At 43.9% G+C, this 18,699-nt stretch overlaps 1 protein-coding gene across 1 annotated transcript; it reads left to right on the top strand.

Annotated features, from left to right (window-relative positions):
* Window positions 1-5,697: 5,697 nt before the first annotated feature.
* LOC311376251 (proteasome activator complex subunit 3-like) lies at window positions 5,698-17,572 on the top strand. Its single transcript, XM_084491101.1, has 10 exons — window positions 5,698-5,850; window positions 6,289-6,321; window positions 6,777-6,839; window positions 7,389-7,493; window positions 8,818-8,872; window positions 9,027-9,154; window positions 9,553-9,621; window positions 11,005-11,127; window positions 15,704-15,790; window positions 16,330-17,572. Exons 1-10 carry the CDS (start codon window positions 5,809-5,811, stop codon window positions 16,408-16,410), a joined length of 786 nt encoding a protein of 261 aa, XP_084347227.1. The 5' UTR covers window positions 5,698-5,808; the 3' UTR covers window positions 16,411-17,572.
* The last annotated feature ends 1,127 nt before the right edge of the window (window positions 17,573-18,699 follow it).

Consider the following 18,699-nt stretch of genomic DNA (forward strand, 5'->3'; position numbering starts at 1 on the left):
ACCGTCTACAAATTACACCCCATAGACTGGTGGCATAGTTTGAAATATTCACCAAAAATCTATAAAAATACATTTTCTCATTCTGATTGCTGTAATAGTTGCCAATGGTGGGGTTTTACTTACTACGGGTCATAATTTGTTGATATTTTGCATTATAGCGAATAAGGATTAAATTAATAGTTTGAAATATTCACCAAAAATGTATAAAAAGACAATTTCTCATTCTGATTGCTGTACTACTTGCCAATGGCTGGCTTTTACTTACTACGGGTCATTATTTGTTGATATTTTGCATTGAAGCGAATCAGGATGAAATTAATAGTTTGAAATATTCACTTTCACACTCAAACATACATTTACGTATGTTTATGTAGTTATTGTCAATACACTGTTTTAAGGTAAACATTGCTCATTTGAATTCAAAGTCGTTTCAGTAAACATATGGTAAATTAGGGTCCAAGTAATCTTAAAAGGTCAATGAATAATGTTATCTTTATGATTTCCAGATAGGAAAGGAGACTGATAGGTGGGTCAGCAGCATGTTGATGGTGTTAAATAATGTGTTTTAGGAAATCCATTGCAAATAAATGGAATCCAATCCTTTCTGATTACAATTTGTATGCACCCTGCACTTAATATATACATTGATACATATTCCCTCTGTGTTGTCCTGGCATCTAGTCTCTGCCCTGGTGTTCTGTGCTGCCTTGGGATCCTCCCATCGCTCAGAGAAAAGAGTACACGGTTTCCCCACTGACACGGAGAGGAGAAAAAAAAGGCTTGGCTCAATCAGCAGGAGCCATCTAACTATATTCTTAGATTATGCTGACGACCAAATAACATGAGGTAATCATGCAAACACTAGATTCACAATATAGCAACAGGCGAAGGCTTGGAAAATCCAGTGGACTCTTTGGTTACGATGTGAGGCTTCTTGCGCTGAAAGAGAGGCCACAACTCTGCCAGCCCGCAATCCCATACTCCCCCACCCCCCAAAAAACCCAACGTTGGCAACCCTGAAATATGCACTGCAAATCCATATCAATAACGATGTATCACACAAATATCTATATTATTGTGTAACTTTGTATTATATTTAACAATTATTCGCCAAAGGCGAAGTGAATAATTGTTTTAGTATATAGCCGGCGTCCTCACCTACACGCGGGACCAGCTGTTGTCACTCAGGCACTCAATCAAACCGGGGGACTCTGGTCCGGAGCTGCTGGTCAAGTATCCGCAACTCAAAAACACCGGAACGCGAAAAGGGACTAAAATAAAGAAAAGAGGATCGAGAGGTGGATTGAGAGAAAGACTAAGGAGGCGCGGCAGCAGACATCCTCTACCGGTAATAACTTTTTCTAATGTTCGCTCTTTGAGCAACAAGATGAATGAACTGACCGCTAAAGTTCAATATGACAATGAGTTCCGACAGAGTAACCTCATCTGTTTTACGGAAAGCTGGTTGAAAGAGGATATGTCAGACCCCAACTTGCCGGGTTACACAATTATTCGGGCTGACAGAGACATTAATTCGTCACGGAAATCTATTGGCGGTGGTTTGTGTGTCTATATGGACACACGCTGGGCCACCCAGTACACCGTCCGGGAACGTGTGTGCACACATGATTATGAAATCCTGGTTGTCTCCTTTCGCCCCTTTTACCTCCCGAGGGAGTTTGGCCAGATTACAATCATATTGGCCTATGTACCTGGGCCGGACTTCGTGGGAGCTGCAGCCAGGATAGCCGAGAGCTATAACACCGCCCTGTCCCGTGCAGCTAACCAACCCGTCCTGTTGCTCGGGGACTTTAACTCCTGTGATCTGTCCGACCATCTACCCACTCTACATCAATACATGGACTGTCCCACCCGCCTGGCACGTACCCTGGATAAGTGCTATGGCAACATACTAGACGCCTATAAATCCACCTGTAGGCCTGCCTTGGGGAAGTCTGACCATAATGTCGTCCATCTACTCCCTCGTTACAGGGCTAAACTGAGACGGGAGAAGACAGTGACTAAGGAAATTGAGATCTGGACTGAGGACTGTACGGAGGAGATGAAATGCGAGCTGGAGACTACCGATTGGTTATTTCTTAACTCATGTGGCACCCCTCATGAACTAATTGACACTTTTACATCATATCTGTTGTTTAATGAAAGTAAAATCATCCGTACTAAAACTGTAAGAATATTTCCTAATAATAACTTATGGATGTCTAGTGATCTTAAGGAATGTATCCGTGAGAAAAAATGTGCTTTTAAAAATGGTAATATTAAGTTACTTAAGGAAAAAAGATGTGAACTAAGATCTAAACTGAGTAAAGCAAAAATAGAATATAAAGATAAAGTTGAATGTCACTATTTTTCAGGAAATGCCAAGAAAGCATGGGAAGGTTTAAATGTGATGATGGGCAGGGAAACTAAGCAAAAGCGTACCCCCCTGTCACACCCCTCTCCATCTTTTGCAAATGATTTAAATGTTTTTTTCAGTCGTTTTGACAAGAATGATTTTAGTGCTGAACGTGATAGTGTGTGTAGGTCCATTTTGGGATATGTCCCCATTACACTGAATGAACATGAGATTGTAGCCAGCCTGTCTAGTATTAAGCCAAACTCGGCCCCGGGGCCAGATGGCCTGAGAGGGAGAGTTTTAAAAGAAAATGTTCATGAACTTAAAGGTATTGTGCTGGAGTTATTCCAGAACTTGCTTAATTCTTTGACAATGCCCAAATTATGGAAAATGTCTTATATTGTACCTATCCCTAAAAAACCTGGAGCTACTGAATTAAAAGACTTCAGGCCTATTGCTCTTACTTCTATCTTAGGAAAATGTTTTGAGAGAGTTATAAGCAGACAAATTACAGCGTCAGTTTCTAACAGTTTAGATCATCTCCAGTTTGCTTACAAAAGTCAGAGGGGAACTGATGATGCAACTGTCAGTATGTTCCACACCCTGTCAAAGCACCTACAAGCCCCCTCCCACCTTGCTAGGGCCCTATTTATCGATTTTACCTCTGCCTTTAACAGCATGCAGATTCACATCCTGCTGCAGAGACTTATCGACATAGGAGTAAACGGTGGTATTATCCACCTTGTTAGGGACTTCCTCTCTGACCGCCCTCAACAGGTCCTGGTTAACAATACTCGGTCCGACATCACTGTGCTTAACACCGGCGCCCCGCAGGGGACCATTTTATCCCCATTACTTTTTTCCATATACACAAACAAATTCCAATTAGATCTGGAAAAGTTTCGTTTGTTCAAGTATGCAGATGATATGGCCCTGGTTGCCTTATTAAAGAAGGGGGACATAGTCGGAGAGGAAGTATATAGAGCACACGTGTCATCTCTCCAGAAGTGGTGTGATGAAAGTTCCTTAGAGATCAATGTAACAAAAACTCAGGAACTTGTCTTTCATGAAAAGGACCCTGTGCAGCCCCTTATAATTAGGGGACAAATTGTAGAGGTAGTAGACAAGTTCAAATATCTAGGTACATATATTGATTGTAACCTAAATTTCAGTGAAAACACAGACCATATTTTTAAAACCTGTAACCAACGTCTCCATCTACTGCGCAAGCTCAACTCCTTTAGAGTGAGTAAGCACATTATGGAAACAGTTTATAAGAACCTGATAGAAGGCATTCTAACTTTCAACATGGCAATGTGGTACGGTAATCTAAATATTAAAGGAAGAAGCAAGCTGCAGAGAATAGTAAACCTTGCCTCAAAAATCATAGGGACAAGACAAACAATTAAAGACCGGGTAAACCAAATTCAGTATTTTTCTTCTTATCATATTAATTAGGCCTTAAATGTGTCCCTCAAAACATGTAAAAAATATTTTTCCCATTAATCATTTCCTTGAGGAGCTAGGCCTCAGAGAATGTTCTGTGTGCAGGTTTAAAATGGGCGGGTCTACATCGATGACCGCTTTACGTAAAGCGGTCATACTCACATAAACCCGCCCCCTGCTGCCCTCTAGGTATAAATACATTAACCGCGCACTAGCATTCTGTGGTTTCACCCGTCTATGGTTTTACCGCTCACGAGTCTGGTTTGAATTGTCAGTTTGCAGTTGGCTCTCCGGTGATGAGCGTGGTTTCCTGGCCTGCAGCGCACACGCCCCCACCGTCCTGAGCCAGGGATTACTGCTCATTTTTCATCAACTTTGAAGCATAATTTTATATACTTCGCGATTTTTTTAGTCCTTCAAATTTGGCAGGGTGGTTAATAATATATTTTCCTGTGGTATTATAAACTCAAAACCCATAATTATTCTTGGTTTACCCGGTCTTTAAGTTGTACGTACGATGAAGTGCTTAGGAAAAAAGCTGTCAAAATAGCAAATGATCCCTCTCATCCACTCAATAGGGAGTTTGAACTTCTTCCCTCTGGTAGACGTTATAAAGTACCAATATTTTTAAAAATTCTTTTATTCCTAATGCAATTGGGGCACTGAACACCATGCCCCGTTGATGCGTTGATGCGATGTGTTGTAATGTAACTGCCACTGCTGTCCTGCTTTTTGCCATGACGATGTCTGTGTGTAAGTGTTGTTGTTGTTGCTGTTGTTGTCCTGCTTGTTGTTGCTGTTATTGTCCTGCTTGTTGTTTTTTATGAGACCAAAGACAAATTTCCACATCGTGGACAAATAAAAACTAACTAACTAACTAACATATAGGCCTACTACACGTGAACACTCCAAAAATAAACAAGATAACCCTTTTTGCCGGGATTTATTCATTTTTATTAGCGGTTTATTTGTTTTTTTATTAGCGTGACGAGACGACCGTCAAACAATATCACGAGTTTGAGAACTCAATCATGGGATATTGCCCAATATCCCGAGATAGCGAACCAATCAAATTGCGCCATTTTAGGAGGTTCACGTGTAGCATATATATATATCCTCATTTCACACCCTCCATCCACCACCAGTGTACAATCAGTGCACAACGTTGGAGTAAAGGGATTTATAATTGAAGGCGTGCCGCTGCTTCCCTCTATGACAGATATATATATATATATATATATATATATATATATATATCCACGATATCTGACTGACTGATCGTATTACTTTCATACAAGTGCATCACAAACTGTCACATGAGCTGCAACTCCAACGCTGTACTGTTCGGAGCTGTAACTTCCGGGATCTACTGCGCGCCTCCGCGATGCGCTTGCGCGGTACAACAGAAGCTAATTGGCTCTCCCGGAGATGACGCGCTACAAAACAAGAGGAAAATTGGGCTGCGGAAATTGGTACATCTATTAGGTATGTCCGTGTAGAAACACTGATTCGAAATCTCACTTTTCTAGAGATGTGTCCTACATTAAAGATATGATTTTGAGAAAATCGGAATCATAAAGAATAATGCAGAATTGTAATGGCCGAAAGCCATTAAAGTATTACAAAAGAACGAAATAAACCGCCAAAAAAATGAACGGAGAAATGGCTTAAACGTCCCAGTGAGAACAACACTACTTTTTGTGCCGTGACATCTCAGATGTTTCGCATATGGAGTTTCCCTGATCTCATTTAAGAAGAGGTTGAACCTTAGGGGTCTGAGGTTTGAGACTAGAACGGTGCCCTCTCAACATCGGTCCGACCAGAAACACGTCGGTGCACATGTCAGACCCACGTGGTGTCGCTTTCCGTGTACGTCACGTCATAACTTTGGAAGCGGCGTCTCGCTTGAAAGCGGTGTGTGGCTCCAACAAAAGTATCCGTGGTCAGGATTTCACATACGCGCCGTTGTGTTCATCGGGTTGTTGACTTTTCTCTGGTCGTACGCGATGTCGTCCTCACTCAAGGTAGACAACGAGCTCAAGTCGAAGGTAAGGACCCGCACGTTGTGGATGTTAGACAGTCCTGTAACCGGACAGCGAAACCCATGGGTCTCGGCCTGGTCCACACAATCCACAGTCCAGGGCCACTAGGAGAGAGATAATGCTTAGCGAATGGTTATGCCTGATGATAGTAGTGCCATTCATGGTAGTTCTCGCTCTCAATTTATGTCCCATTGTTGTGGACCGTGGAGTCGCCTATTCTTCAGTATTCTGTCGAGGCCTTTACATGTGGACAAGTTGTATAAATGACTACGAACCTTATATTCCACGTCAGTGTAGTGAATTGGCACAGGTTCCCCCTGTGTAAAGTGTGATTTCACCATATTGAATGCTATTCTGATCTGTATATGTTTCCGCTCAGCGCCTATAAGTGTTTCAGTACCGTTGAACTTGTATTTTGTTTGCTCTTATTGTTGTTTTTTACAGGTGGATGCATTCCGAGAACAGATCACCAGCGAGGTATGCATGTTTTAACACATTCTTAAATAGTAATGCATACTTTCAGTCAGATCATGCATGATTTAAGTAATAAAATCTAGCAATTGGCTCAAGAAGGCAGGCAGGTACCGTTACAGAGATCAGGGGGGGGTGAAGATAAAACGGCATCCCAGGTAGCTGTTCTCTAGGGGCAGTAAGCTCATACTTGAATACCTTAAATTTAGCACAAGTATAGGTTGAAAGTGGGTTTGTTTTGTTTATTTGTTCATCCATTTTTTTAGGGACATTATACAAAGAGCATTAGTCACAATAAGAGGGAATTTAATGTTTTACTTTTATTTGTTTGGCCCATATTGGCATGATTAAGTGATTCTTAATGCTATAGTATACCTTCGGGGGTTGTCCTTCCATAAGCACAGAAGACATTGAGAAACTGTATCCAAAAATGTATACATTTATCCTTCTACTCTTACCAGGCAGAGCACCTGGTCGCTAGCTTCTTCCCGTTGAAGCTTCTGGAATTAGACAGTTTTTTAAAGGTAAGTCCTCTTTCAGTTGAGAGAAAGACGCCACTGAAGGACTCGGTTGAGTCAAAACAAATGTTGGTTCTTTTTTTTGTTCTAAGGTTCCTGCTGGTTTTTTGTTTATTATTATTAATAATATTCATATTGAACTTGTCATGTGTCCCAGTTAGTAGACACTGCTTCCTCAAATCCCAAGCAATAAACACGACGAGAGAGAGAGAGAGAGAGAGAGAGAGAGAGAGAGAGAGAGAGAGAGAGAGAGAGAGAGAGAGAGAGAGAGAGAGAGAGAGAGAGAGAGAGAGAGAGAGAGAGAGAGAGAGAGAGAGAGAGAGAGAGAGAGAGAGAGAGAGAGAGAGAGAGAGAGAGAGAGAGAGAGAGAGAGAGAGAGAGAGAGAGAGAGGCTTTAAAGGCAGATGTGAGAGCCTGCAGATTTACTATTATAATGTGTTCTATTTGTTTTGTTTTTATATATATAATTATTTGTACCTTTTTATTTTAGGCATGCCTGACGCTTGGTCGGCGTACTGTCGGTGGGTGACTCGATGCTTGTGCTCCTTCTCCTAGGAGCCCATACTGAACGTCGAGGACCTGAAGGAAATCCACTCTGAGATCGTCGTCAGGGTGCCAGATCCTATCCTCTTCACAAACAGCAACCACGGCCTTGACCCGGTACGTCAACATCTGATTAAACCAATACGTTTGGTTATTTGTATACGCTATAGCCTACTTATTAGCTCTGCTTGCCTGTTAGCGATGCTAGCTATTCTTATTATTATGAATGGATGGTGTTCTAGTTGTATTGGCCCGGGGTCATTGTGGGGGACAGAAGGCTAGGAAGGATGCACCCGTTGTGTCCTTCAAATTTGTCAAAATGAAGGCAAAATGTGTGCTGCAGCTCTCGTTTGCATACGGAGGATACCTCACACCAGGACAGCTTTTGATTAAGTAGCAGCAGAGAAATGAAGCCTACAACAGCTGGGGCTGAGGCTTTAGGGTCGGGTTAGCTCAGGAGGCAGAGCTGGTTGCCTTGTATCCCGGAAGGTCGCTAGTTCGATCCCCGGCTCCTCCTAGCTGAGTGGCGAGGTGTCCCTGAGCAAGACACCTCACCTGGACTGCTCCTGACGAGCTGTTGCCTCGCGTGGTTGACTCTGCTGTCGGTGTTTGTGGTTGTGTGTGAACCAAAGTCGCTTTGGATAAAAGCGTCTGCTAAATGCCCTAAATGTAAATGCTTTGGGACACATATATATATCCTTTTCACAGTGGTGCCATTGTAGGACAAACACAGGTGTCGCTTGTTACACTAACTATGGATCTGTTCCTTGTATGTACCAGGGCATGAATAGTATTCTCAACTAATGAAGAGAATGACTACCCACCCGTGCTCTGGTACATGGAAGGTGCAGACTCTTAAGGTGGTTTTATACTCGTCGGAGACCCTGTGTGAGACCCTCTCCGTAGCTCAACGCACGCATCCAATATTTTTTAACTATCCGTCGACGCAACAGAGACGGACGGTGGCGGCAAGGGCTGTTTTTGGTCCTCTTACAAAATAATTTCCGGAATCACTTTTCACGGTTTGACTTTGCACCTTTATTTGCGCTGCACCTTGTTTACTTTGCACATCAAGGACCAATTAAACACCAAATAAGATTTGAAAAGCTTTGGAAGTTTATTTTCAACACTATTTACATGGTTAGTAGTCAACATATAAGGTAGATCGGGCGGCAAATTGCATTGCGTATCCAACATCTCGACGGAGAACTGCGAATGCTGGAGGGGTCTCTGTAGTCACAGAGTCGGATTACGGAGTCGGGAGTAGTATACTTTGGCCTTTAACGGGACATGTTTGTCTTGCTTGCATCAAGCTGAAGTAGGAATGTTGCGTGTGTAATGTGAATGTATTGTATATGCAGTACAATAGGAAAGCCCCACGTTCAGCCATAAACAAGTCAACCAAACCGTGTACTAAAACATCTGTGTTTGGCCATTCCAGCAAAATGCCAAGAAGAGGAAATTAGAGGACGGCGCCGCTGATGAGAACTGTCGGGGTAAAGACCTTTTTTTCTTTTTACTGTTTTAAATGATTTGATGGTCATCTTGAAAAAGACAAATTGTACTGCAAAGCCTTTCAAGTCGTTCCAGTTGTTCGGGGTTACCAAGGGTCCACTAAGAGAGCCCTTGTGGGTGCCTTCTGGGTTTCAGACGCCAAAGGAGAGGCCAAGGTGCTGGTGGTGGCACCAGAGCACATGATGCGCTGCAACCGGCGGCTGGTGGACCTGATCGAGCGCGTCAAGCCAGAGATCCGGACACTCATTGAGAAGTGCAACACGGTGAGGCTCTCCGGGCTTTTGTACTTAGAGTTGGTACGATACTGATAGCAGTATCGGAAACTCCTCCGATCCTGCCTAAAATGCGGTATCGGCGAGTACTCGAGTCTATGCGCCCTTAACCATTAGATGTCTACCATTTAAGAAATGGCAAGAGTTTGCTTTTTACATTTACATGTAAACAAATTGCAGTTTCTGTGTTGGTTGATTTGCAAGTTAAGTCAACCTAGACAAACTAACAAGCTATGGCCCATTTGGTGTCAACCAATAACAAACGTCAAATGCGTTAACTGTGATGCACCGGAGCTGCTGCTGTGGTTGTCAAGTCGGTTAGCTGTCACTCACTCACACTCACCCACACTCACCCACACACTTCTATCTCTGCCTCTTGTTATTATCAGGTGAAGATGTGGGTCCAGCTTCTCATCCCCAGAATAGAAGATGGAAATAACTTTGGAGTCTCCATACAGGTCAGACGTGGTGCTGTTCAATGTTTAAACACAGGAGGGCGACCTTTGCATGGGTTTTAAACAGTTTTCATTATTTTTTTTCTTCTCATATGCTCTATTCAAAACAGTTGAACATGCATTTTCTTATAATTACATAATGCAACTTTAAAACTGCACTGCACTAACGTCGTTAGACCAGTCCAATTCAAAACCCTTCTCCTCCACTGCAATACAGACACTAAAGAGGTCCTTTTACATCAGACGCATAGAAGATATATGTGATGTGATATGATATATATGATGTGAAAAAAAAACAACACAACTTTTAGAGTTAAAACTATTTACAAATGTACAGCGTTTTCCAATAGATCAGGCCGGTGAAAAACATGGATGGATTAATAAACTAGTATAGCTTAGTTAAAACAAGTTTATAATCTGGCTTTTACCAAATGATCCTACGTATAGAGGAATCAATTATGGCTTTTCACTTTGTGTAAAATAATGTAGCAAATAGAAGTTGGATTATGTGGGTTGGGGGCTCATTCTTTAATGCATTCATGTTTTGGAAACAGTAATTTTTGAATCCCTGTTTGAAAAATTAAGGTAGGTTATGACTTTTTTTGGAGAAAGTTTCGATCCAAAAGGGAACTGTTGTGATCCAACTGATCACCATTATGTTACCAAAGCAACCTTTATTCATGTAACGCATCGTCGATTGGCAGCGCCGACTGCTATTGAGATTAATGATCAACACGTATAATAGGTGAGAGATTATGTCTGTGAATGTAGTTCACCACTATGGATGCAATAAGTACTGTGAATAATCATAAATGGGCTGTAAGTCATTTGCCATTTCCTACAACATGTACAGTGTCCACGGTGACAAAGATATCTGATAGTTATTGGTCTAACCAATTTAACAGATATATATATATATATATATATATATATATATATATATATATATATATATATATATATATATATATATATATATATATATATATATATATATATATAATATAGTAAATCACGCTCTTCAACAAAATGGAAATCTCGTCTTATGTGTTCAGTCGCATTCAGCTCTGTGATTTGTAATAATTTATTGACGTGGGAAAAAAATCGTGAGGAACAATCGCATTCAGTGGGACAGTCGGACAACACTAATGACACAGTCGTCCACCCAGATCCTGTCACCATCACCATATGCATCCATGGACTGATCCATATCTATGCCCTGAGCTATGTCTTCTTCTACTGCTCTATGTCTGAGTGGAGCCAGGACAGAGAGACGGTTAGATTTCCCACGCCGGTATGCTTGGGGGCGGGGGGGGGGGCTAAGAATACCACTGAGGGTCCTCGGGGTTAAGGCCGCTGTTTGTGTTTGTGTCTCTGTGCGTGCAGGAGGAAACGGTAGCGGAGCTGAGGACAGTGGAGGGCGAGGCGGCGTCCTACCTCGACCAGATCTCTAGATATTACATCACTAGGGCTAAGCTGGTCTCCAAGGTCGCCAAGTATCCCCACGTGGTGAGTGGTTGTGTGTGTGTGTGTTGGGGGGGATTGTGTGTTTTCTTTGGTTTGTGTGTGTGTGTTGTTTTTTTATGTGTGCGGTGCATGGCATATACACTCAATGTTTGTAATTGGTTCAAACTATGGCAAATATGGTTGTTGGTTTGTCCAGTACGGCTTAACTTGCCAATCAATATCAACCAATCACAAACCGGGATCAATTAACGTGTAAAAGGTAAAAAACACTTGAAATTAGGTCGGTGGACATTTAGGGGCCATCCACACGGAGACGCTTTTTGGTTTAAACGCAGATGTTTTGCATCGTTTTGGCCGATCGTCCCAACGAATCCTGTAAACGCATTGCTTGCAAACAAACTTTTCTGAAACCTGGGCGGTATTCCATCAAAGTCGCTAACGAAAGCGGCGATTAGTTGATTAAGCCTGGTTAGAACTAGCGCCAACTTCCACTTGAGGCTAAAGCCGTTCCATCAACGCAGTTCAGCCGCGCCTTGCTCAGGTTAGTTCAAACCAGGCTCACATTATCGTGGATTACGCGCGTTCACGAGATATGTAACCAGCCCATAACCGTGAATGTCGAATCATGGATCAAATGTCCGAAAAGGACAGAGCGGGATCTTTTCCAGCGGCGAACAGAAGCTGCTTGTGGAGGTCTATGAGGAGTACACGCATATAATAACTCAAAAAGGGAACACCGTAACCATTAATAGAAACAGGGAGGCTGCCTGGCACAAAAATCGGCGATCTGATCAGTCTCGAGTTAACGTGTCAGACTTGCACCTGGTCGTCCGGGGTTCTATCCCCACGCAAGTAATAGTAATATAGGAAGGATTACTAGAGAAATCAAGTAACTTTTCATGCCATTTATTTTCCATTTCTTTGAATATTCTTAATTAGGGAATTAATAAAATTAATAAAGGGAATTACAAAATGAAGCCAACGCCAAGAATACTACGCATTAGTCTAGACGCGAACTCGGGTCGCACGTATCACAAGGCAAGTGCTAGACCATTCACCCAGCCGCTGATTACTGATGACGCGATAATACATAGATTTGTGTAAAAATGTGTTGAATAAATAGCCACAGTAATAATAGATAGCAATTCATTGAATTATTTCATTTGCGTCATTTAATCTTAGACCCTTAGTGAAAATATACGCTGTTTGTACTTCATATATGTACATTTATGACAAAATTGTGAGGACTAGGCTTGGCGGAACCTTCTGATGGTACAATTGTTGCTGACAGATGGATTTCTCTGAAACACCGCTCAAGTTAGCCTGACAGTTAACCTGCTCCCGACCAGGTTAGTTTGGTCGGATAAATTGCCATGGTTACTTAGCGGAAATTCCCTTAAGTGACGTTCATGGAACGCAACTCTAGCTGAAAGAAGCCCGGCTTTATGTTTAGCTTGATGGTTGTTTGGTCGGATAAGTTGCCATGGTTACTTAGCGGAGATTCCCTTAAGCCACATTGATGGAACGCAACTCTAGCTGAAAGAAGCCAGGCTAAGCAAAATAAGCCCGGCTTTGGGTTTAGCTTGGTTGATGGAATACCCCCCTGGTCCCAGGGTGAATAAATTCATAAACAAAGCCCTTGAGTGTTCATTTGGACGGCCAATACGCATACTTGCGTTTCAATGATGTCATCGCCACACCAATGGCAACAATGGCAGACTACATGCTCGTGTTCCTGCTGGAGAAGATATTGTGCCTAGGGTTACTATCGCAAAATATTATATATATACGTATATATATATATATATATCGTGGTAGTGTGTGGTCTTAGTGGTAGTGTGTGGTGTTAGTGTTAGTGGGTCGACGAGTCGACGGGTGAACGAGTGAACGTTGGCGAGATATGCTGCCACTGCTCGCCGATAACTTTTAACCTATCTTTTGCAACTTTTAAACTTGTAAGCCCTTCTACTGTTGGACTGTGCAACTGTTCTCAACTCAAGTGAGAGACTGATCCTTCATCTCTCCGCACCATCGACGATTCACTTGACATCTCTGTGCATCTGCGTGATTTGGCTAACATTAGCCCACTGCCTCGGCTTGAGCCCTTCGCCTGGTTTGCTCACCTGACGGCCTAAGTCACCTGGGCCCTCGTCTACAATGTGGGCTGGTCGGCTTTCTATCTGGATCGCCCTCGTCTGTTCTCTCCTGCTGCTCCTCCATCAACCCGTGACAGGACTCCTCCAGTACTCAGCTGCTGAACTCCATCGGCTCCATCCTCACCTGCTCAAGCCTCCGCCGGCAATTCTCCTTCATCCGGACATCGCCTTTACCGTCCTCGAGTGCCCAGAGAGGCGCCTTTAAATAAAATGTATTATTATTATATATATATATATATATAATATTCTATTCTATTCTTCGCTACAGGAGCCATCGTCATGTTCTTCTCATTCAGTTTATTTTCTTCTACTGTATTTGTATACAGCGCTCAAGCTTTATGCGCCTCTTCCTCTCCGTTTCCAGTGAATTTCTAAAACTGAAACAGCGCCACCTATACGCCTGGAATATGAAGTAGCGTGTTGAGTCGTATTGAGATGGATCCGTTTGGACGCAAATGTTCTTGATACGATGCCAGGGAAAACGGGGAAAAAAAATATCATTTTGGTACGTGTGTACTTGGCCTTAGCCTATGCCTATTAACTATCACTTGAGAAGGTGTGTGTGTGTGTGTGTGTGTGTGTGTGTGTGTGTGTGTGTGTGTGTGTGTGTGTGTGTGTGTGTGTGTGTGTGTGTGTGTGTGTGTGTGTGTGTGTGTGTGTGTGTGTAACGCAAGTGTTATACATTTGGATAACCGTTCCGCTGTTGGTGTTATGGCGCATAACGCACAACACAATAAGGCAAGCTTGCGTAAAGCTTGCATTTGGTGAAAAGACTAGAATGTGTTGGGTTCTCTGACGTCTCTGGTAGCTACTTCCACAACGAGACTCGTAGTGGGGGTTATCTCAGCCATGGTTGAGAAGGAATTGGGGGAAAGGAACTTTGGCTTTGACTCCCTGAAGTCCATGAACCGCGACATGGAGGAGAAAGGGATTGTTGCCCACGATTGTCTCCATCCGTTGTCCGCTGCCGTGAGGCACTACCACCGCGAGGCAGCTACCGAGGCGTTGGTGCCTCGGCAGCAGGCAGCCGGGCTCCGGCGGGAGACAATCGCGGTCAACCATCACGGTCAACCATCGCGGGCAACAATCCGTTTCTCCTCCATGAGGAGAAACGAGATTCATAATATCGTCTGGAGGCACACACAGCTTTTGGCCTTGATAATATACATTATATGATATAGATATCTATGTATAATATGATATTATTTAGATATAGAGCTCCAGGACTCCCGCCGGAGCACCCGGAGTGTTCTAGAATATTTACAGAACACGGCCAAAAGCTGTGTGCGCCTCGCCATTGCGTTACATCCGTTGTAAACACGAGCACATGGTACCGTGGCTGCAAGCTGCTCAGGGCCACACCCCCACCCTCCACCTTGACCCGCCTCTAAAAAACGTCACGTTTGTGGAAAGCTCATTGTGGGACTGGCTCGTAGTGGCTGTAATTTTGCACCATGGCTGAATTTTTCGGACGTATTCAAGTACTGTATTAGGGGCCCACTAACAGCATTCATAAAGTAGCATGCCATGGGATCTTTAACAATCTAAGTTCATGGTGTGCCTGTAGGTGCACTTCAATAATTATTCTATGCTGTGCGTGTCGGACTGGCTGTTCTAATACATGGTGTGCTAGAGAAGCAGCTTACTGCAGACCTGGTGTTGCATTATTTTGATCGGTGTAAACAAGAGCATGAAAGACCGAAACTGCTCTGACTATCTCAAAATCTGCAAAACACATCCTGTGTGGTAAAAAAACAGGATATACAGATGTGACTACGAATGGAGTCAGTTGTTATACTGGCCGTCGAGGTGGACACCTGAGACTTGGGAAGCAACTGCCGAGCGTTGGCCCTATGTAATGAGTGTTGGCATGCAGCCTTGTCGTGTTTTCGAGGTACCACGTTTGGGAACTCTCACCTCGGACTGACCCCGCCCACCCCCTCCATCTCTGCCTCTTTTCTCATGACCTTTTGTCTGTTGTTGTCCTTCTCCTTTCCTCCCCCTCCCACTTATCTGCAGCCTTCCCTTTCCTATGCTTTCCACCCATCTGTCTGTCCTGCCTGCCGTATCTTGCGTGTGCTTTTATCGGGCCTGAAAAGTCGAACCCCGACAAAATTCTGTCGGATCCACGACTCCATAGCTTATCCCCGTATCAGCCCAAACTGTCATCGTCCGAGGCCAGCAGCCCGGACAAGTTGCTTACAGTTTACACAAGACGACAACAAAGAACAGATAATCCTCATTGTTAATAAAACCCTGGAGACCGGGGGAAATATGTGGGGAACAAAAAGTGACCCGGCCCGAAGCGGCAGGGGTCCCAGCAGAACAGTTTCTCGTACCCCATCACAATGTGCTGACCAGTATTATTGTGTTGGAAATCGGTCGAAAATGTTGATTCCTAATGAAAATTAGACTTGTAACGTGGAATCAAATAAAGTGGATAAACTGTGCTCCGTCTGCAGGAGGACTACCGGATCACTGTGTCGGAGATCGACGAGAAGGAGTACATCAGCCTGAGGCTCATCGTGTCCGAGCTCAGGAATCAATACGTGAGTGTTGGGCACCGGGCGGGGCGGAGGTGGGCGGGGGACGACAACCTGAGCTTTAGCCTCAGGGGCCGGAGCCTCTGGGGACCAACATAGTCGCCAGGTGCCCTGGTGCGAGACCCGCGCAGGCCTGCATTAGACACCGGACAGGTGCCCTGCATCTGAACAGACCTTCAGTCTGTCCTTTGCTGGGAAGCGATTGATTTCCATTTATGGGCGTTGCCTTACGTCTACCAAAAAACTCCCCAACAACTGATTGACGCTTTTGCCGTCTTCACTCTTGCTGAATCCTATTGGAGGTAAAGCAAAAACGTACCCACTTTTTTTTTGGTCTTAAATTATCCTGAACGTACTATTCTATGCCATTTTGTAGCTGTTACTAAAGGAGACGGTAATTTTGAGAAACAAGTAAAATTAAAAAAAAAAATTGCCAGTGTCCCAAAGAACGTTGAACGTTCCACTTTTTTTTTTTTTTTTTTTTTCCTCAAACATTCATATGAATACAAATATGCTGAAATGTTCCTGTTTTCTTTCCTCCTCAGGTGACCCTGCATGACATGATCCTGAAGAACTTTGAGAAGATCAAGAAACCCAGGAACAGCAACGCTGAATCTCTTTATTGATGGCCTCTGTTACACACCCCCCCCCCCCCCCCCCACACACACACACACACACACACACACACACACCCACACACTCAGGTCTTGCTGTCTGGGAGAGTGGGCATGTGCTTGATTGAATGCTTGAGTTAAAGTAAAAAGGTTTCATAAACACAGTACGACCACGGGCCCTAACCCACGACTCACCTCATTCCCCCCCTGCTCTGTGCACCCCTCCCCCGGGCACACATTATGTGTATTAGTGTAATTTTCTAACCCGCGCCTTCCTTTGGGCCTCTGGATTCATTGGAATTTCCTGTCTGCTATCGAGTGCACTCAAAACAAGGTGCATCCACCAGCGTACTGTTTTGAAGTGGCCACACATTCTTTCCCTTACTCGGCTTCAGCTCCCACTCTGGGGGGGGGGGGGGTGGGGGTGGGGGAGCGCTGACTAGCTTTAAACACACACATGCACACAAACACAGTCTTTGCTGTACAACAGTATAGCGAAAAGAAATGCAGCAAATGGTTGCCTTTTTTTTGTGTAGCTTTCTTCTTTTCTTTCCTCTTTTTAGCTGATGCCTAGGAGATGCACGAGGGTTAGGGGTTAACTTTGGACTACGTACCAGCAGTTTGAGATCCCGGAGCTGGCTGTGACGCGATTGGTCCCCGGTCGTCATGTGAACCATTATCTCTGTGTATATCTCACACAGCCTCCCCCCGCTTTCTCTCCCTCTCTTGCTCTCGCTCTTGCTCACTCTCTCTCTCCCCTTCCTTCCCCCCTCTCTCCAGCAGGCCTGGTTCGGGAGAACGCCAAACACATTACTGAGTGCGGGGGGCAATGATGGATGGTACCGAAAACTGCCTTTTTTTTTTTTTTACCCCCTCGATTTTATTCAGAAAAGCAGATTTCTGTGGATTTTCCGGTACTTTTTAGTTTTTGTAGGCTTTCAAGTGTATTCCGAGGCATGTGTGTGTCTGTGTGTAGTCTGCTTCCCCTCCCCCCCCTCCTGAACGCTTGTGTGTGACGCGCCGGTCAACGTGAGGGCCGTCACACCGAGGCTTCTGAGCCGTGTGTCTCCTTGTGTTTTTTTTTTTCATTTTTTTGTATTATTTCAGTGGAGAAACTTAATGTCGCCATCGTTGGAGTGCACCTTTGTCGTGTGCTACTTTTAAATAAACTCAAATCAACTCCCGTTGTGTCGTGATGTGACCTCTGCTTGAATCTGCGGCCTCTGTGGTTTCCCACGTTTTATTTTGCACTCGACATGCGCCGTCCTTTTGAGAGAGCAGGTGTGTTTGTGTCCTTCACCGGTCATGCCCTCACACCAAAGGTCATCTGTTTTGTATTCCTCGTTGTATACCACCAGGTGTGAAAATTTGCCTTTTCCTGTGTTTTTAATGACATCACAAGTGGGCGTGTCTCCCTAGATGTATGATGGATAGATCAGTGTACCAGCCTACCCAGTGGACTGTAGCTGAACTCAGTGTAGCCAGATTGGATGAGGGACCAAATGCATTTTCTTACAATTAGAAAAGATTAAATATACTTGAAAGCAGCTTTAGAGAAGATTTAAGTGCTAGAATTGTGTCATTTGTTAGATTTGTTAATACCCCAGCCATCTGTCAGCTTTTACCGGGAGAAATGCTCTGTGGGAATAGATGTTCTGCTTCACCGTGGGCCTTCCTCTGTATGAGACTATTTTGACTTTAGACCACTCCTGGCTCAATTCCGACCAATCTTCCCTGATTGGTTTGGGAAGTCGATCTCGCCTGTCAATCACATGCCTCAGAGTGTGCGCTCATATTGCCAACACACACGACAACATGATGGTGGAGAAAATGGAAGGGGCCATGTTTTGAGGTTTGTTTATTTTCCAAATCCTAATTCTTAACCGATTCTAGAGCATCTTTAAGACCTGGTGGCCAACAAATGTGTTGAACATTCTGAGGTCTGGGACCTTTTACTCTATAAAGTCCTCACATAAGTAAACGTTCACAACCAGTTTGGTATTGAATGGATGGTCTTCTGACGAGTGCTTTGGTGTTAGTCATGTTTCTCGTTATTTTGTCCTCCCACTTTGACCTGACATTTTCTCATGAATCTTATTTTAAGACACCGTCAACCACTTCTGACCCCCTCCCACCCAGAGCCCCTCCAGATGGGACAGTGTGGTGTTTTGGTTCCCCTTAATGCACGTCTTGCTCTGCAGAGGAAGTTGCAGCCTAAAATGTTTGCGGCCTGTTAAGTAGGCTACTCCCCTCAAAGGAATTGCATAAGTCAGGATTACTTTCTTTGTTGTTGACATGAAT

The sequence above is a fragment of the Micromesistius poutassou genome, assembly GCF_964030765.1.
Source record: "Micromesistius poutassou genome assembly, contig: SCAFFOLD_2634, whole genome shotgun sequence".
NCBI classification, from domain to species: Eukaryota; Metazoa; Chordata; class Actinopteri; order Gadiformes; family Gadidae; genus Micromesistius; species Micromesistius poutassou.

Bases quoted from the DNA above. Each gene is read 5' to 3' on its own strand.
- LOC311376251 (XM_084491101.1), top strand. From the start codon at position 5,809: ATGTCGTCCTCACTCAAGGTAGACAACGAGCTCAAGTCGAAG. The intron at 5,851-6,288 runs GTAAGGACCCGC...TGTTTTTTACAG, and splicing joins ACAACGAGCTCAAGTCGAAG to GTGGATGCATTCCGAGAACA. The intron at 6,322-6,776 runs GTATGCATGTTT...TACTCTTACCAG, and splicing joins GAGAACAGATCACCAGCGAG to GCAGAGCACCTGGTCGCTAG.